Below are 20394 nucleotides of genomic sequence, written 5' to 3'. Positions count from 1 at the left end.
GGGGGGGGGGCGGCGCTCCAGGCCTTCCGGGCCAGGGCGGGGCAGCTTCGCTTCAGCCTCTGCCCCCAGCTTCTGTCACCTTCTCCTCTCTGTCTGTTTGCTCCTTTTCTGTCTCTTTATAAAGACACTTGTCACTGGATTTAGGGCCCACCCAGGTAATGCAGGCTGAGCTCATCTCAAGGTCCTTAATTTAATTACATCTGTAAAGACGCTTCCTTCCAAGTAAAGTCACATTCACAGGGTCTGGGTGTTAGCATGTGGACTTATCTTTTTAAGGGTTACCGTTCAACCCACTGTAGCAACTGTTGGATTCAGGGTGGCCTGGGGGAGAATAGGTGAGAGAAAGCTGGATGTGGACCAGGACAAAAGGCTGCCAGGGGAGCCCCTTCCTGTCTCTGGGGCCTGCAAACCTGCCTGCCATGCCTTAGCGTCTGAGACGCCAGGCCTCAGTCTGTCTGTCCCAGGACACTGTGATTTCCCATGACGTGCTGTGGGGACATTAGGCAGCATGGCTGGACGGAAGGACACCCTGTCCTTCCTGGGAGATTGATGGCTTCCCTGCCTTCTCCACCTGTTGCTTGCCAAGGGATGTGTGTGAGCTGCTGATGGAAGAGCAGGACCAGGAAGGATGTGGGCTCTCCCACCCACATCAGCGGAGTCCAGGCCCCTGTCTTTCCTGCACTTGGGCTGACCAGCTGCATGACCCCAGACCAGAGGATGGGGTTGGCATCCTGGTGACTTTTGGAAACCCCTCCCCTTCTGAAAGCGGGCCTTGAGGAAACTTAGTGCTTTGACCAGTGTGACTGGCCACCCTCTGTGCGTCTGGCCATCGTGGCCACGGGGCCATGACAGCAGAGCTCACCTTGACGAGAAGACCACTCCCTTCACAGCATAGACTTTGCCATGGGCTCTCCTCCACTGGGCATGGCGGGCGGGGTGGGGTGGGGGATTGTCTCTCCTCTCTGCTCTCTCCCTCACCCCGACCAGCGTCCAGTCTTGGCCCCTGCTTCTTCTGAGCCCAGTGTGGGATCCCCCCTGGGTTAGGGAGGGGTGGTGGGGGTCTGGTTCTCCAGTCCTGGGGACCACAGACCTTAGACAGTAACACCAAGTGCTCCTGAGTGCATACCCAGTAGGCTGCAGAGTCTCTGTTCTCTTCTAGTCCCTGGAGAGGCTGTGGAGAAGGCCTTTATGTAAATCCCTAGCACAGGCCTGGCCCATGGCCAGCCCTCATAAATGCCGGTTATGATTATTCTGGGGGTGGCTGCTGGGATGACTGGGAGACACTGGAATACAGTCAGGACTGGGTTTAGGGAGAAGGGTCGAGACAGGGGGGCTATTTCAGGGAATCCTGTTCACAGAGGAAATAGTAGGAGGTGGAATTGCTGAGGGGGAAGGGTGAGGAGAGTCCCAGGGTCAAGGGCAGCCTTGAGGATGCTTCCTAGGGGATGGGGAGTGCCAGTGGACAGGAGAAAGGAGGCACGTAGAGGGGGCTGGAGACCAGGGCCCACAGGCTTTAGGTGGCCCACTGACATATTTTATTTGGCTTCCAATTTGGCTAATTCAAAGAATTTTTGAAATAGCACCCAACATTGTAAAATTGAGGGATGTTGATAAAATCCAGATTTCTGGCTTCTCTTGGGAAAAAAAAAAAGATCATGTCATTCTCGGCACACAGCACATGCGATGTGGTGGCTCTCCCTTTTAGACAAAGCATGTGGGACCAGTTGACCCCGTGCCCATCACTTGGATCCCTAGCATCCGCAGCCTTGCCCATTTACTACAGGGCCCTGCCCCCATCCCTCTCCCCCACATTTGGTCTTACAACCCTTGCCTTTAGGAAGGTGACTGAAAGGAGGGAAGGGAAGGAGCCCAGTGGCCATGAAAGTGGCAGGTTGGAGGAAGGTGAGCCTGGCTGGAGGCCAAGACAGATGTTCTGCTGGGGGGGGAGGGGTGGGGTGGAAGGTGTTGGGGGTGGCTGTAAGGACACGGAGAAGAAGAGACACTGGGGGCCCAGCACCTCACCCTTCAACCCATTTCTCAATTACGCTTTGTTGGTCTCTTCCTTCCTCTTTCCTCACTTCCTTTCTTTGCCTGCCCTCCCTCTCCTACCCAGGCTTGAGGCCACAGGACCCAGCCCCTCCCCAGTGCTGCTCAGCCCCTCCCCTGGCCCTACCCCCATTGGGGGTGCACACAAAAAGGAACCTCAGCAAGAGATGGCCTTGCTGGGGCGTGGGCCAGTCTGCAAGGCCTTTCTCCTCTCCTGCAGGGGACTTCCGTCCTGGAAGGGTGAGAGCCATCTATGCTGAGTCTGTTTACACCCCACCCACCCACCCCAGGCCCTGAGTTAGGTGAAGAGGAAGGAGCCTGTGGAGACATGTGACTCCCACAGCGACCATCTCTTCCCTAACACATGAGAAGTCAGCTCTCACTGAGATATTGGGCAGCCTGGTGCCCGGGAGGAGACAGGAAGACATTCAGCTTTTGGAACTTGCTGGAACTGTAGCTAGGAAGGCAGGGACTTGTGGGCGAAATGACACAAGGGAAGAGCAGCAAGGTGGCCTGACCTGCAAGAGTTCCGAGAAGGGCAAGGGAGGCCTGCACCGAGGGTCAGGCTCCCGGAGCTGGTCCTGAATGAAGGTGCCCCTGGGCTGGGCGGGGAAGCTGACGCCAGCGTGCAGCGTGTGCTCCGCTAGAAAGAGGCATGGGATCGGGGTCAGACAGGCCAGACCGCAGGAGGAGAGCCTCACCAGGGCTGCAGACAGACAGCTTGCTCATGGGGCCCAAACTCCACCCCAAGACTCAGGGTCAAACTCGAGCTCTGCATTCAACCTATCCTTTCTTACAGTCCTGTTTCCTCGGGGCACAGCCAACCCGGACGATCTGGGTGGTCGCCCCTGGCCATGATGCCTGGGAGGTGGCAGGGCTCACTCATCCCCTGGGTGGGTGGAGGGAGTACAGAGGGAAGGGGACAGCTCACTGCAGACAGGGAGCCTTAGAAGCCACACAGTAGACCTTTCTGACTATCAGTCTCTTCACAAGGTAGGATGTTGCGAGTACCTAACTCATGCTCTGAGAATCGAACGACAGAATACACGGCAAGTACTTAGCTTTGTACATTCTGGCTGTTCATGGGAACACGAACGCCCGCCACCCCTTCTCTGCTGTCTGTCCGTCCAGGAATCCCTGGGAGGGCATGCCTGCCTGGACCACTTTGACCCCACCCTCCTGCTCAGGCAAGTCTCCTCTTTAGGTCTCTTTAGTTTCATCTGTAAAATGGGCCTTAGATGAGTGCAACACTAAATTCTGACTTCCTTAAATGTGTGGCTTTATTGCCCCCAAACAGCCATGTACCTCGCCAGGTGGGCCTGGGAAACTCCAGCACGAGACCGGGCACACAGGAGGGGTGCAGCCCAAACTTACTGACAGCTCCATTTCCTTTGGCCCCTTCTTCCTCAGAGGGTGCAGAGCCTAAGCAGTGGGAAAGGGACCCAAGGAACCCCCCTGGGGCCTGGGCTGCAAGTAGCTTCCCCTGCCATCAACCCACCTCCTTTATTCTAAATTTATAAGGAAAGCACCTCAGCCGCTCCTTTCAGCTCCAGGATGACGCCAGGGCCGGGGCCACTCTTGCTGTTATAATTAGCAGAGCTAATTGCATCTGACAAGCTGGGTGTGGGGCAAAGCCCCCACGAGCTGCAGGATGGGGCTGCAGGGACACTGCGGGAACCACACCCCCCTCCTCCCTGGAGGCCTGCCTGGCTTGGGCAGGGCTGGTTGCCAGACGTGAGTGGGTGCTGGAACCACCTGAAGGGCTCGTTACAACATAGGTGCTGGGCCCCAGCCCTGGGATTGCACCTGTGAGTCCTGCAGCATCCAGCATGTTCCAGCATGTTCCTTGTGCATAGTAGGTGCTCTGTAAACATGGCAGGGTGGAAAGAACTTGAGCTTTCCAGGTGGAAGCAGAAAGGACAGGCTGTATCTCAACCCAGCTGTGCCTTTTCTAGTCGTGTGGCTAGAAAATTGCTTTTTGTCTCATGCTTGGTTAACCCATCTGTAAAACAGGGATAACACCAGTTAGGTTATAGGGTGTCACTGTGCACCCAGCACTCCTAGTGAGGGCTTGATAAATGGAAGCATATCTCTATTAGACAACTCTTAGTGGCATTCATTGGATCAAGCTCTGATTGGGGTGCTGGGGGGGGCTCTGGGGGATGCAGGAGTGACAGACCCCAGGGAACAGAGAGGCCATCTAGGGTTTCTCCCCCAGAGTCTGAGGCTTCTGCACAGAATAAGGGTCTGAGGAAACCATTGGTCTAGGCCGACCACCTGAAGCCCTCTGCCCCAGCCCCTGCTGCCTCGTGACCCTGGCTCTTTGCCAGGCTAAGTTTAGCTGTGACCTGCATAGGCCACCACACTCTGTGGGCAGGGGCCGGGGGTGGAGAGGAACTCAGCAAGTTTCCTGCCAGCTTCCTGGCAAGCAGACAGACAAAAGCCCTCAGAGTGACCCAAGTTAATTTTTACGCCCAACCCATCTGGATGTCTCGGGCCATGTATTGGGGCAGCCTCATAGGGGTAAGAGCCTTGGCCCAGGGCAGAAGTGGACAATTTTGAAGTTGGGAAAAGGGGCCCTTTGGGAAGGGGTTGTGTGTGTGTGTGTGCGCGTGTGTGTACATGCATGTGTATTCCATGGTTTGGGGAGAGCCTCCCAGATACCTGTCTGTCCCTGTGGTCTCCAGTAAAAGTCACACCACTCTGGTTCCTTCTCATTGTTCTGGCCCCGTGGCCTCCTGGGCAGTATTCCCTGTGGCTTGGTTTGGGCAGAGGAAGTAGAGGTTCCAACTTGGCCCCCTCTAGTGAGCACTGAGCAGCCACAGTCCGTTCCCCATCCCTTAGGTTGCCATAGGCAGAGCCGGTTTGTCCAGACGTTAAAAGGAGCAAAAAGGCAACTGGGACCTCATCTGATCCCTGGGAGCGAGTTGATGGTTTAAGTAAGGAGTGAGTCAGAACTCCACCTCCAGGAGGATCCAAGGCTCCAAAGGCTTCTCCCGTTTGCTGGGGGGCAGGGTGGGCAGAATGGCATGCCAAGGGACAGCTATGCTAGGAGCATTTTGTGCTTTCAAAGCACTTTGGAGCATGCTTTCCTCCGCACCCCTAGGACTTGGCAGGGCTGGTGTGCTTAGCAGGTGAGAAAACAGAGGGCTGTGGAGGCCTAGAGGGAAGGAGCGAATATTGAAGGGCATCTATTCTGTGCTAGGCACTGTGCCAAGCACCTGAAATGGATTATGTCCCGTAACTCAGGCTTCTAGGAAGGAGGGTCTGCTGTTAGCTCCATCTCAGAGGGAAAGCTGTGGAGCCCTGGAGAAGCTATACCCCTTGGCAAGGAGCAGAGTCACGTTCAAACCCAGGCCTGTCTGCTTCTAGAGCCCAGGCTCCTCCCACTTTGTCAGCCCATCTCCCTCGTGCTCCCGTGAGTCTTGTAACCCTACTCCTGTCAGTGTTATTGTGGGCTGCTTGCATCCTGCCAGAGTACCTTGTAGGGGCATCTGTGTCGCCCCTCAAGAACCCCTATGGGCAGGGTCACTGCATTTCCCCCATCCCATCACAGATACCCTTTCATGAGAAATCGCACTTGGGGGCAGGCATTTTGCTAAGGACTTTATATGCATGATCTCGTTCAAGCTTTACAACATCAGGTATGATTATGCCCATTTCACAGATGAAGAGACTTAAGGTTTAAGAAGTTGAGTGATTTGTCCAAGGACACATAGCTAGTACGTGCCCACGTTGGCTTCTAGCCCTATCTTGTCTACTCCAGAATCCATCCTCTTAACCCCTTGCGTACAGAGTCGATGGCTCCAGTTGGTTTGGAGCTTTGAATGTTGCCTGTCCCAGTACAAGGAGGCTGTTAGGAGGCTGTTACAGTCCTTGAACAAGGCATGAGGATGCCCACAGGTAGCCCCGTGGAAGCTGTTGGGGAGAGAGGAGGAAGACTTCCCGGTCGTAAGGCTTGACGATGGCATCACTCCCCACTTGCTGGCATCCTACCCCGAGTTGGCATGGAGACTGGTCATGAGCTGCCCAGGACTATACTGACCTGTCGGGCTCTACTGGGCCCAAAGGGGGCTGCCCATAGTACAGGGGCCTTCAAGGGCTTCAGAACCTCCGAATTCTCTTCCAGCTGGTTGCTGCCTGGTGCTGTGCTTCTTAGCACTGCACGCCTTGATCTTAAAACCCTGATCCACATCAAGAAGCCAGTCTCACGGCTTTGCCTCGGACTACCCTGGCAAAACTTTCCATTGAGGTTTCCGTCGCGTGGAAACCAGGGCTGACCCGCCGCTCCTTGACTTGGGGAAGAAAAGCTGGCTAGCTTCCCCCCCCGGACTTCTTCTTCACCCACACCCCTTCCGGCCTGACTTCCTGCACTTTCTCCTGGCCTCCGTCTCCTCCTCAAGTTCACCTCTGAGGCCTGATGTGTGTGCGCGCTGAACTCGGCTGCCAGCGGACCCCGCTTTCGGTTCCTGCTTGCGTGTCCAGCTGTGTATGGGATGAAATCACATCTGAGCAGCAGGCTTTACCCACGTGTGGCAACTCAGGTCACGTACGTCCTGGCCCTGCTGGCTAGAACCTGCAGACGTGTCTTTACCTGATGCCACGTCCCTGTTCCTTGGCACCGTTAGGGTAAGAACCAGAATAAGTGGTTTGAAGGGTGCAAATTCAAGGATAGGGAATGGGGCTCAAGCAAAGTGGAGAAGCTCCTGTCAGCATGCGTTGGCATACAGGGGGCCAGGGGGCCCTCTGTGTTCTCTGTTGTCCAACAACGTCATTTGGCCATTTGCTCTCCTCTAGAAGTCCCAGGCAGAAAGGGGGCGGGGCAAGCATGGGAAACGACTGTTGTTAGTCCCCAAGGTTCCTGCCTGGGAGAGGTGAGGGTATAATGTAAGGCTTACCCTGTAAGACTGCGCCTCTCAGACTTTAATGTGGATGGTATTAAAATGCAGATTATGGTTCACTAGGTCTGGGGTGGGGCCGAGGTTCTGTGTATCTTAACTCCCAGAATTGTAAGGGGTTAGCCCTTCCCTAAAAATCACTTGAGATCTAAAAAATCCATTTGTCCTAGAGGAATGGAGTGTCTCCCTTCACAATTAAGAAGTCAGATTTAAAGTTTAGACGACTCAGGAGAGGAAATCCAATGACTCAGTCACTCTGGTTGTCTCCAAGATTGCCCTAGGGAGAGACCCAGGAGAAGGCCAGGAGGTCAGGGTCTGAATTTGGGCTGAGGTCTTACAGATCAGAAGGAGGTTTGCAGTAGAAGAACACAGGGGCCCAAAACTGCTTCAAAAACACTTGCTGTCACTCTGGAAAACAGTATGGAGGTTCCTCAAAAAGTTGAAAATAGAGCTACCATATGATCCAGCAATTGCACTACTGGGTATTTACCCCAAAGATATAAAAGTAGGGATCCGAAAGGGTACGTGCACCCCGATGTTTATAGCAGCAATGTCCACAATAGCCAAACTGTGGAAAGAGCCAAGATGTCCATCGACAGATGAATGGATAAAGAAGATGTAGTATATATATACAATGGAATATTATGCAGCCATCAAAAGGAATGAAATCTTGCCATTTGCAACAACGTGGATGGAACTGGAGGGTATTATGTTGAGCGAAATAAGTCAAACAGAGAAAGACATGTATCATATGACCTCACTGATATGAGGAATTCTTAATCTCAGGAAACAAACTGAGGGTTGCTGGAGTGGGGGGTGGGGTGGGAGGGAGGGGGTGACTGGGTAATAGACACTGGGGAGGGTATGTGCTCTGGTAAGCGCTGTGAATTGTGCAAGACTGTTGAATCTCAGATCTGTACCTCTGAAACAAATAATGCAATATATGTTAAGAAAAAAAAAAAGAAGAAGAAGAAGGTAGCAGGAGGGGAGGAATGAAGCAGGGGAAATCAGAGGGGGAGACGAACCATGAGAGACGATGGACTCTGAAAAACAAACTGAGGGTTCTAGAGGGGAGGGGGGTGGGAGGATGGGTTAGCCTGGTGGTGGGTATTGAGGAGGGCACATTCTGCATGGAGCACTGGGTGTTATGCACAAACAATGAATCATGGAACACTTCATCTAAAACTAATGATGTAATGTATGGGGATTAACATAAGAATAAAAAAATTAAAAAAAAAAAAAAACACTTGCTGTTCAGTGAATCTATGCTCAGCACCATCCACCATGCCATGTACACCATCTGCATGGGTCGCCGCATCCCTCGGTACTGTGACCCTGTGGGTCCTATGGCCTTCCTCTCGTCCAGTAAGGAAACTGCGTCTTCGAGAGGTGTGTTAACATGCTCAAGGGCACACAGCTAATCAATGATAGGGCTGGCCTTGGAACTCAGCCTTCTTGTTCTTAACCACTAGGCTTAACTGCCTTGAGGAAAGTCACATTGGCCACAAGGCATTCGCTGGGGAGAGGTGGGTTGAAGTATATAGGAAAACAACACAAACCGACTTAAAGTGAAGATATTATTGACTTGTATGACTTTAAAAGTCCAGAGGCAATGGCTTCAGGCATAGCTGGGTCCAGGGAATCTGCTTTTGTCTACGTTGGCATCTTTCTCAAGCAGACCCCCACTTTGAGGTCTAGAGAGCCCCCCCGCAGCTGCGATTCTGTTCCCTGGCAAACCTAGTCTTTCTCACCATCGGCCCCAGCAAATCCCACCTCTGTGTCCTTCCCCTTGGCCGGAGGGAGGTCCTGTGCTCCTCACTGAATCCACAGTGTGGGGGTGGGGGTGTGGACTAGCTTGGGCCCCGGGTTATATGTTCACCGCTGGAGCTGGGGGTGGAGTTATCCCCACCCAAGCCATAGGAAGGGGGCCAGAAAAGGGTTGGCTCCTGGGGAAAGTGGGTTGCTGCTTCCAGAAGGAGGAAAGCCTGGGCAGACAGAAACAGGACAGCCTCCACGAGTTGCTCAGCCAAGGATTGCTGGGTGCAGGGACTTTGTGGTTCTTTCTTCCAGGGCTCCACGGAGGCACGGGCTGGGGGGAGACTGTGGGCTGGGCGGGAGACAGTGAGACCTTCTTCAGCTCTGTGGGACAGAGGTCGGTGAGAGGGTCCGGGGAGGAAGTGGCCTGGAGGGCAGCTGGGTGTGACCCTTGATCTGTCTCTCTGTATGGCAGGCACGTTCCAGCCATGGCTCTGGGGCTCTTCCGGGTGTGTCTGGTGGTGGTGACAGCCATCATCAACCACCCGCTGCTGTTCCCGCGGGAGAACGCCACGGTCCCCGAGAGCGAGGAGGAGATCATCCGCAAGATGCAGGCGCACCAGGAGAAGATGCAGCTGGAGCAGCTCCGCCTGGAGGAGGAGGTGGCCCGGCTGGCGGCCGAGAGGGAGGCCCTGGAGCAGGTGGCCGACGAAGGCCAGCAGCAGAACGAGACCCGCACGGCCTGGGACCTGTGGAGCACCCTCTGCATGATCCTCTTCCTGGTGATCGAGGTGTGGCGTCAGGACCACCAGGATGGGCCTTCCGCGGACTGCCTGGGCGGGGAAGAGGACGAGCTGCCCGGCCTGGAGGGCGCCCCGCTCCGGGGCCTCACCCTGCCCAACAAGGCGACGCTCCAGCACTTCTACGAGCGCTGCATCCGGGGCGCCACGGCCGACGCGGCCCGCACCCGGGAGCTCGTGGAAGGCTTCGTGGATGACTTGCTGGAGGCCCTGAGGAGCCTCTGCAGCCGGGACGCGGACTTGGAGGTGGAGGACTTCATTGGCGTGGACAGCATGTATGAGAACTGGCAGGTGGACAGGCCGCTACTGTGCGACCTCTTTGTGCCCTTCGTGCCCCCCGAGCCCTACCACTTCCGCCCGGAGCTCTGCTGCTCCCGCCGCTCCGTGCCCTTGGACCGCCAGGGCTACGGCCAGGTCAGGGTGGTCCGGGCCGACGAGGACGTGCCGGGCTGTGTGTGCGGCAAGAGCACGCTGGGGGAGGACATGCTGTGTCTCCTCCACGGCAGCCACAGCGCCGCGCGGCCCGGCCGCGGGCTGGAGGCCCTGCTGTGCGCCGGAGACCCCCCATACCTGGACACGGCGCGGGTCATGAAGTGGTTCCAGACGGCCCTCACCAGAGCCTGGCACCGCATAGCCCACAAATACGAGTTTGACCTGGCCTTCGGTCAGCTGGACTCCCCGGGCTCCCTCAAGATCAAGTTCCGCTCGGGGAAGTTCATGCCCTTCAACCTGATTCCCGTGATCCAGTGTGACGACTCGGACCTGTACTTTGTGTCCCACCTGCCCAGGGAGCCCTGTGGGGAGACCCCGGCCTCCAGCACCGACTGGCTCCTGTCCTTTGCCGTCTACGAGCGACACTTCCTCCGGATGACCTCGAAGGCACTGCCCGACGGGGCCTGTCACCTCAGCTGCTTGCAGATCGCCTCCTTCCTGCTGTGCAAGCAGAGCCGCCTGACCGGCCCCAGCGGCCTGGGCAACTACCACGTGAAGACCGCCCTGCTGCACCTCCTGCTGTCCCGGCGGCCGGCCGACTGGCAGGCGGGGCAGCTGGATGCCCGGCTGCGCGAGTTGCTCCGCTTCCTGGAGAAGAGCCTGCTGGAGAAGAAACTCCCTCACTTCTTCATCGGCAACCGCAAGGTGCCCGAGGGCATGGGACTCCCTGAGGCCGTGCGCAGGGCTGAGCCTCTCAACCTCTTCCGACCCTTCGTCCTGCAGCGAAGTCTCTACCGGAAGACAGTGGACTCCTTCTACGAGATGCTCAAGAACGCCCCGGTGCTCATTCGCGAGTATTCCCTGCATATCCCCTCAGACCAGGCCAGCCCGCCCCACAAAGCTGTTGTCTTGTAGAGCGTCCAGGACCCAGGGGGCCAGGACGCGGGGCATCCCACATGTCCACGCCTCTGGGGGCATCTGCAGGCCCCGGCCCGGGAGAGCGGCGGGTGCTGTGCGGTGCCCAGGCTCAGCCCACCAGGGAAGCCAGGCCCTGTGGCCCGCGGAGGAAACAGAATTCCAAGCTGGAAAAGCTGGTTTGCTTTTACACCACTGGGGTCCTACTGGTGAGGTTATTGTCTGGGTTTGGTTGATCCTTTGCAGCTTACTTTTGGATCACCACAAATGGCCAAGATGATGACAAAATCCTCTCTGGACGCTGAGCTAAAGACAACGCAAACATTGATGCGGGTGTAATTTTTACATCCCAGGTCCAGGCTTTACTTAAATATCAACAGAGGATCTGCAGGAATGCTGACGGGGATGCATGTTAAGACCCTGCAGCCTGTTTCCAGTAATCCTTGGCCCCAGGCATCCGCGGCCAAGGCACCAACAGGGACACTTGTGGGAATTTGCAACCTTCCATCCACAGCCTGCACATTAGGGGTCCTTTCAAACTATTTGTAGAAAAGACCTAGAAGAGATTCAAGGCCCCAAGAGGCCAATGTCTGTTGCACAGAAGTGGGTACTTGGTGGCAAAGGGAAGTTTCAGTCAGCCACTTTTTCAGCTCCGTGTCTCACTCACGGTGCACCCCCTTTCCCACCCCTTACCCCAGTGTGCTGTGCCCTGAGCCCCATAGGTACCTATATACCGTGCTGGGGACAAGCTCCACAGCCGGTCTCTGACCATCCGTGTGGTGGGGGAGGGCGGATACCGGAGGTGGAAGCTGCAAGAGACACAGGGTGACTGGGGCAAAGGGTAGAACCTGTCCCCAGGGCGCTGATGCGCAGTTCAGAGAAGATGGCAGAGCTGAGGAGGGAGGGAGGGAGGGATGCCACAGCCCTGAGTTTTCCTCAGCAGGGTCGCAGTCCTAGAACCAAGCATGCCTGGAGGCAAGAGGAGACCCAGCTCCATCCGTTGGCCCCAAGATCCATTCACTGCAGTGGGGCGCCCTCACGGCACAGAACCCCCCTTTCTGGATGGGCTTTGCCAGCCACACCAGATGACCAAGACCCGAAGAGACTTGGCCAACTGGAAACACGCAGGGATAACTGCCGACCCAGCCCCCAGGCCCCAGAGAGGTCACCCCAGCACTGCTGGGGGCTGTGGTCACGGGGCAGGCGCCAGAGCCTGCGGTGGGAGCTGGCCCGTCTCCAGGCCTGGGTTGGGGGTTGGGAAGCCACTCCTCCTCCACTTCTGGCTTCGCTGGCCCTTTGGGAGTTTATCCCATGGTGGTGCCTCAGTAACCCTTGCAGCAAGCCAAGGGGGAGGCAAGAAGGAGCGCACCTGAACCAGCACCTGAGTTCCCCTCCAGGGTTTAAGCTGGCCAGGCCTGCCGAACAGCAGACCCCATTCTGTGGGGGTGTCGGGCTCACCACAAGCTGCGGAGGATTCTGTCCCTCACCCAGGGGTGCTCTCACCTGGCCCCAGTGGTTCCAGAAGATGGATGGTTTGCCTGGCAGGGTTCGCTTGCGGCAGGAGGCTCGGCTGTGATGGGGCACTGAGGCCTGTAGGAACCCGTCCATGTAAGCTGGAGTCGGACCACGCAGACCTGGGTCTGGTCTCCCCAGTGCTGGAGCGGGCAGCGTGGGGCCTGGAAGGGTGGTCATGCCCACATGGCCCCCAGCAGTAGCCCCAAGCCCCCATTCAGTTGTGATTTGTTTCCAGAATCGGGGTGAATTTCCATATTTATTATTGCCCATGCCTTGCCTTCCCCCCGCACCCCATCCTTAGCTTGTGCTTGGAGGAGACCCCACAGCTGGGAACCAGGCTCCAGAAGCCAAGACCAAGCCTGAACCTCCCTCAGCCTCCCCTTGGCTTCCAGGGAGAAGTTCACTGAAAAATGACCTTCTGGCCTCTTGTTTATCCAGAGAAGACAACTCAGCGGGGCAGTGGGGATCTTCTATGCACCAAAGCTGCTTCTGAAGCAGAAAATAGCCGAGCTCTCGGTGTTTCATGCTGCCTTATTTATATGAAAGGAAGAATTAAATTCTTGCAAGGAGTAGAAACTGGTCACAGTGTTTGTTTTACCTTCAGGAAGTCTGTGAGGTTCCCTGGGCCGAGTTGGGGAGCAGGGGGGGTTTCCTGTTGACCAGCGGAAGCTTTCACTCCCTTTTGATTCTTATGCTTTCAGGAAACTTTTTAGAAAAATTACAAAATAGAGTCTTTCTAGCCCATCTTTGAAGCAGCCTACAGAGTTCCAGAAGGGGAACATGGGGGATGTCAGCCCAAGACCTTCTTTCCCCGAGCTCGATGTGCAGACAAGTGTGGGAGCTACGAGGAGCACGAAGCTTTTGGGTTTTGAGGAAAGAGATTGTCTTTTCAATGGAGGGTTTAGTCCATCAGGGCATTTGACAGGCCTTTCCACTAAGGACAGCCAGGCCTCTTTCTCTGAGGAAGCTCTCTCCTTTCCCAAGCAGGCTTGACCCCACCGGGCATCTGCTCGCTGGTTGGGTAAGATGCTCCAGAACTACATTTTGCCGCACGTCTTGGTCTTGACAGCACTGAAAGAAGGATGGTCGGCCCGAGGCCAGGATGTCGATTAGGTTGGGAAGGGCCACGAGAAAGAGGGGAACATACTGCTGGCTGGTCCGAAGGAGGAGCCCCTTTAGAGCCTGCTTCTCCGGTGGTGGTCCCGTGTCACCCGGGTGCGGGTTTCTGGGCCACACTGCAGACTTCAGTGGAGTCGCTAGGAGTCCAGCCCAGGAATCTGCATTTTGCCAAGTTCCCCAGGTGATTCTGAAGGCCCAAGAACCTCCGCTACCTGGGGGGATTAGGAATTAGGCACTGCCTGATAGAGCTTCTGAAAGATGGGTAAGACTGAGCCGGGAAAGTGTTCCAGCCAGAACCGCGGAGTGAGGGGAGGGGAGCGTGATGGACTAGGCAACAGGGGAGTAGCACCTACTTCATGCCAGTCACCCTTCTGGGTGCATTCATGTACATTAACTCATTTAATTCCCATGTCAACCCTATGATGTGGGTGCTGTTAACATCCTCCCCACTTTCCAGAGGAGGACACTGAGGCACAGAAGGATAAGTTGCAAAGCCAGAATTTGAACCCAAGCAGGGCTGATCTGTATGCTGATAGATACTGAGAAGTTTTAGCAAATGAGTTTGAAAATGTTGGGGCTGATCTCAGAAAAGCCTTTAAGGCTGAGCCAAGGTAAATTTGAACTTCATACAATAAGCAGTGGTGAGCCGTTGCTGATTTGTGAGTGAGAAAGTAACCTGATTTGCCCCTAACCGTGAAGTCCCTGGCTATGTGGTCAGCGCTGTGTTGGGTGCTGCGGGGCTTTATGGCCAGCTTCCAGGGTGGGTGGGGTCAGTGGCGACTGTGGCAGGGTCGGTGAATGTCCCTGAAGTTCTAACTTAAGTCACCCCATAAGCTGATTCAGAACATCCTCATGCTCCATGCGGTCGCCACCTCATGGGATAGAGATGGAAGGTTGTTTGGTTTGGCCAGCAGACCGGGAACAGAGAGCACCAATAACCACTTGACTTGTCCCCACCCCACTTCACCCTCCTCTGCTTTGCCCCTGGACCCCCACCCTGGGAAGGGCATCTTTTAGAGTTAACTTTTCTCATTGCCATCCAAAAATAGCTTGTTTTTCTAACTAGTTGCTTTTTTTTTAATTTTATAAAAACAAACAGTCATAATAAAAATATTCAACCACTGACAGAAAAATTAAGTAACAGATAAACACATCCACCCCTTACTTCTCCATCCATTCCCCAGCCATAACCGATAGGAAGTTTCTTGTGTATCCTGCCAAAATTTTTCTATGTATGTATCGCATGTGTGCATGCATCCCTTTTCCTTTTTACCCAGATTGCATCATACCGTCTAACTTTTCTTGGATATCAATTTGAACTTTTGGTTCTACCCTATTTTTCAAAATAGTTGCTTCCTTACTATCTCCCAGTATGGATAGATGTACCCTAATTTACCCAGCCTCTCCTACCGAGGGACACTTAAGTGTCTCCACTTTATTTGCTATTATAAACAACATGGCAGTGAACATCTCAGTGCATAAAGTCGTCTTTGAAGTGATCCTCCCTTCTGGTAATTGCTATGATAATGTACTCACCAACTTGGTATATATGGATTCACCACCATGTATCTTACCATAATAGTAAACTGTTGCCTGGATTTTATTCCATCCTCATGATTCCAGAGTGAGGAAAAGGCATTTTTAAGCCAAGTACTGAGCAATACAGCATGTGTTCTACCCCGGATCAGGCACTACGTGGGGAATAGAAGTATAAGACAAAGGCTCTGCCCCACGGACGTGGGTCTATGAGGAAGACAAAACTGATGGCCAAAAAATAAGCCAGAGAGCAGTAAAGAGCATTGAGTAATTGAAAGTGAAATGATGTGGCTCGAAGGCCTGCGTGGCGAGAGGGAATTCGAGAACTCCCAGATCAGCTTTGGGTTTGGGAGTTTCAGCTCCCGTATACACAGGAAAATGTGAAGAGCCTCCCCAAAGAAAATCAACTCGATATGATTGTTTTCCTGTCCCCAAATGGGTGTGTTCTGTTCCTTTGGCCCGGGGGCTGGTTTATTTCTTCCGGCACGATGTGGGGCCCCTGCTTTCCTGGTGTAAGTGGCATTTTTTCTTCCTTTGATGTTCCTCTGCAGCCCCCACAAAGAAACCAGAAAATAAAGCTTTCAACAACAAACTCTATTCCAGCAAGCTGTAACCACATAAATTTCAGAGATGTTCAAAAACATTTCTTCTTTTTCTTGCTGGGAAAAGGTAGGTCTTAAAAGTGCCAGGTGAGATTTGCAGGACAGGGGTGGGGTAAGAGGTTGGGAAGAATTTGATCGCATCTGTTTCTTTAAAACCCACTGATCAGTGATCTTCTAGGTCTCTCTTAAGGTAACTTTATTTAAAATAGAAACAATGCAAAGACCCACTTCCCGCCGCTTCTCACAAGCCACCCTTGGGCCTGTCTTCCCACCTGACCAGAGATGACTCACACAGCCCCCAAGCCCTCACTGTTCACTTATTTCTGGAGGGTAGACTGGACTGTGTTGGACCAAATGTCTCCTGGGACAGTGGTTGGACCTCCAGTGGCTGACAGTTGTCTTGGGTCTCCTCCAAAAACCATGGCTAGTGCTGAATCAGCCCCAAGATACCAGCCAAGGACAGTGAGTCAGCCCATACATACCCCCTACCCCAGGAATCTGGGCCAACCAAGAGACCGCAGAGACCTCAAGTAGAGCCAGACGCAGGGCCCAGGAGGTTGGTGGCATTCTGCCCTCTCAATATCCCTAGCTTTGTCCAGGCCAATTCCTAGAAGCCCTCTCCACACATTTGTGTCCTCCTTGCAACATTTTATAATCTGACCAGGCAGGGAAGCTACTGAAACTCCACCCATCCAGAACCAGACTTCCAGCAGCAAGACCAGCTCAACCTGAATGTTTCATGATCCAGGCAGAGACAAGGAAGTACGGACCCCTGCCCAAACGCCACACATCCACTCAAAATGGAGGCCCATGTATGAGGTACTGCCCACTAGACAGCCAACGTCTCCCATGACAAAGCCATGCAAAGACCAAGGAGTCTGAGATATCCAGACCGTGTAAGTGGCACAGGGGCTGAGAACTTGGGCTCTGTGTTCAAATCCCAGCTGTGCCATGTCCTAGCTCAGCAAGTCTCCTAATTTCTATGAGCCTTGGTTTTGCCTCAGTTTCTTCTATAAAATGGGGATGAAACTGTCCACTTCATAGAGCCATGGAGACAATTGAGGAAAAAGGTCACATGGGAAGCACTTAGCTTAGGGCTTGGACAACAAACTCAAAACAGTAAACAACAACAACAACAAAACTGTAAACAGAAGGTTTTCTATTCTGACTCTACCTTGGGCTCCTTCCTCCACGCACCGGAAGCCTGGGTTTTGGGCTAGGGCTGCAGCAGCGCCCCCGGCTAGCTCTTCCTCTGGCTTCCAGCGGAAGCAGCTCTTGCTGCCACTGCACCTGGGATGTCCGTCCCCTACCCGACCCCTGCTGCCATCAGATTGTCCCAGATAAAGTCCCCAAAGAGGGCCTTTCTCTTGAGCAAATGAATGGCCAATTACCATTTTACTTTAGGACGGAATTTTAAAAATGATTCCTGCCCTTACCATCTCTATGGTTTCTAATTATTTATCCTGGCACCTTCCTCTTATGGCAGAAATGCACAGAAACATGCAAATACACACACACACACACACACACACGCTTTGAGACACTTTCTAAATCCCTGAGCATAACTCAAATATTGCCCGGCTTTGGAAGCATAAGCCCAGATTTATCAAAGGCTGCTCCTGCTAACTGATCGCCATGCTAGATTCAGAAACCCCAGTCTTGTGCTTTTAGGAGAGGGTCTGCTTAGGCTCCCCTGGGGGCGCTGCATGGCAGAGCCTGCCTCGGTTGCTTTGTCTTGGGCCCGACAGGCTTGCAAATGCACTTTCCAGCCTGCTCCGCGATGCCAGGGAGCTGACTCTTGCTTTTCAGCCACACCCTGGAGTGGGGCTGTCTGCTAGGACAAGGAAGCAGTCCTGCCGGGACCCCTGCTGTCCGCAAGGAGATTCTTGCAGTGTTGCATCCTTGGGAGGAAGTGACAAAACAGATTATTCCACAGTTCTTACTGGAGCCCTGTCCTTTCCCTGAGCAGCATACCCCTGGGGCACCTGTGTATTCCACGCAGTGCTCAAGCTGGTCACTGCGCAAGCCTTCAGTCATTTCAGACCCCCTCCTATTTAAACGCGCTCCAAGAGGGCAGAGAATCGAGATTCTGAGTACTTCACAACACGGGAAAGGGTATTTATTTTACCATCATCAACAATGTGGCAAGATTTGAGGATTCAGCGATCAGCTAGGCTTGGAGAGCTTGGAAGGGGAAGAAGAGAGAAAAAAGTCCCAGCTTCCAAGGGCTCACAAGTTATTTGAGATTAAACCCACATTCGTGGAATCAGAAAACGCTCCAAACTGTGAATCAAGCCATGTGTGATGTAGGACATCTTGTCCCACAAAGTGATGGGAGAATGAGCACAGAGGTCAAGTTTGATCTTTTGCAGAAGGCTCACCATGATAACAGGGTTGCCTGCCACTCACTGAGCATTTACCTGGCAGGTGCTGAGCCCTTTCATGGATGGTCCCATCATTCTTCAACAACCCTACGAAATAGACACTTAATGGTCTCATTTTACAGATAGGAAACTGATGCTCAGAGAGATTACGCAACAGAGTTTAATGAGTGGCAGAGCCAGGACTTGAGCTCAGTATGTCTGACCAAACAGCGCTATTCTTACCCACGTGGGTACACTACCTCTTGGCACAAAGAAGAGTTTTTATCTGAACTTTGCAAGACAAAAGGCTGGTTGGAAAAAAAACAAAACAAAAACAACCAGAGGCTGTCCTGAGGAAGACTGCAGAGCGGAGGAATCAGCATTCATAAAGGCTCAAGAGCTCTGAATAGCCAGAGGTGAGCAAAATGTTTGAAAAAACCAATGTCCAGCCTTCCAGGGACTCACAGAGGAAGATGAATGGGAAATGAGTCTCCTGGGTGGGCACAGTGTTCGGTGTGTGGGGGAAAGGGAGAAAGGGGCTGGAGGTTAATCAACAAAAGCCCCCCCGCCCCCACCCTTGAGCTGGATATTTGGTTATTTGTGAAGATTTTAGATAACAAATGGAACCAGGCCCACATAAACCAAGAGCGCTGAGCTTGGTTCTGAAGGCAGGGCAGCACAGAACCCTTGCATCAAGAAGGCCATTGACTTTGACAAAGAAACGTGGACCAGGCAAGACATGAAAGTGAGGAGTTAGTGAGAGTGACACCCTCCCCCCTCCCACACGCAGGAGAAACACTCCAGCTTGTACCTTATAATTCAGATTTAATCCACTTGAACAGTCGACGACTGCGTTGTCCGAGATCGGAGAAATTTAGAGCTAGAAGGAACTTCAAGTAACACTGACTCACCGCCTCCCCTCCCCCTCCCGCCCCCACCACCGCTGCCAACTGTCCCAGCCACCCCACCCCACCCCCAGCCGCATCAGGTTGTCACTGGACTTGGTCCAGATGGGCTCCAGTTCAGAACCTCTAAGGAAGCGAGCTTCACAGGACCTCCTCTGGTCGTGGATTCCGACGTTAACCTCATATATGACAGCGAGGCTCTTTCAAATGCTGAGATTCAAACTATTTTTCTCTTTTTCCACGCCACGGGACATAGAGAACAGTTTTCACCTTGAATCTGTAGGTTTAACATGCTTTTATAAGATATATACCAATTGTTAAAAAGTGGTTATCTGCAACAGGAGGTGGTGGAAAAATTCCTATTTTTTTTTTTCATTGTTGCATTTCTTTTAAAACCCTGATATATTACTTCTGCCCTCTCCTGCAATAAAAGACACGGTATTTTAAAAGCTCCTCATGGAGCATGATTTAATTGCCTCTTGTCTCCAGGCTAAATCCTTGTAGTTTTATCCAGAGGTTGACAACCGAGTCCTCGGCAGGGCAGATGGGTGACATAAAGGACTGGGACAGAGACATGGAAGGCAGTGCAGGTGACCGAGGCAAACTGCAGAGAGCACGCCTGGCCGAAAGGCATCCACATCCCAAACTGGGCTGTGCGCCACCAGCCTGCAACCTCTCCCCACGAGCACGCTCCTCATCCAGCATAGCCTGGTTTTTCAAGCTTTCCAAATTGGTATGTAGAGCCCCAAACAGAACATCTTTGGTTTTGGTCATCCAAAGACATGCCATTATCTGTTGTGTCAACAGCAATCTTGGTCTCACGCCAAATACTCGCCAGCACACAGGATTTACACGCCCAGAGACCGATCAGTCCCCAGGTCCTACGAGAGGCTACAGGGGCCCAGCAAAGATCCCAGGAAAATGTGACTCGCAGACTTTACTCTGCACTGGTTCAGGGGCGCCCCATCCTGAGCAGCTGCCACAGCAGACTGCCCCTGGCACACAGAGCCTCTTCTGGCCGACCAGGCCACCTCACCAAGCAGGCTTGCTTCTGTCCAACTGGCTTGAAGTCACACGGGTAACTACATGAGTCAAAATCCACCCAGAGGCAGCAGATGGCCGCGCCGGGCTGAGACGTGGGGAGGAACTGGGCTAGTTGGGCTGAGTCAGAGGCAGGGGCTGCAGACAGCATCTCAGTGGGCACTGACGAGTCAAAACATTACTCCCACCACTGTGTGGTTTTTCGCCCGGCCGGGAGGCTGAGAAAAAACGAGGCGTGAACGCAGCCGAAATGATCACAGGCTTTTGATCCCTAGACCCTGAGATAAAATGGCATTGGACAGGCCCGTCCCACTCCTATGGGGTAAGTGATAGAGGCCTCCAGGCTCGAGTACCTGCCAGCACCCCCAGCCACCCTCCTGGGATCTTTGTCACCGTCAGTGGTGAGCAATGCCGGGCAGAGCCACATGGGGCCAAGACAAGCAGCTCCAAAGCACTGTTTCAAACCT

General features: G+C 53.7%; 1 protein-coding gene across 2 annotated transcripts in view; it reads left to right on the top strand.

The window, feature by feature from the left end:
- LOC110589503 (inositol 1,4,5-trisphosphate receptor interacting protein) overlaps nucleotides 1-13732 on the top strand; it is a 25044-nt gene extending 11312 nt beyond the window's left edge. Inside the window, exons 1-2 of one of the 2 annotated variants that reach the window (XM_021700017.1) lie at nucleotides 9130-9946; nucleotides 10025-13732. In XM_021700017.1, coding sequence (XP_021555692.1) covers nucleotides 9188-9946; nucleotides 10025-10846 — 1581 coding nt within the window. In that variant the 5' untranslated portion in view covers nucleotides 9130-9187 and the 3' untranslated portion in view covers nucleotides 10847-13732. Of the gene's footprint in view, nucleotides 1-9129 lie in introns of those variants that run through there. The other variant, XM_021700018.1, reaches the window with a different exon arrangement.
- The last annotated feature ends 6662 nt before the right edge of the window (nucleotides 13733-20394 follow it).

The sequence above is a fragment of the Neomonachus schauinslandi genome, chromosome 6 (assembly GCF_002201575.2).
Source record: "Neomonachus schauinslandi chromosome 6, ASM220157v2, whole genome shotgun sequence".
NCBI classification, from domain to species: Eukaryota; Metazoa; Chordata; class Mammalia; order Carnivora; family Phocidae; genus Neomonachus; species Neomonachus schauinslandi.
Note: the sequence above shows the minus strand (reverse complement) of the source record. Positions and strands in the feature narration are given on the sequence as shown.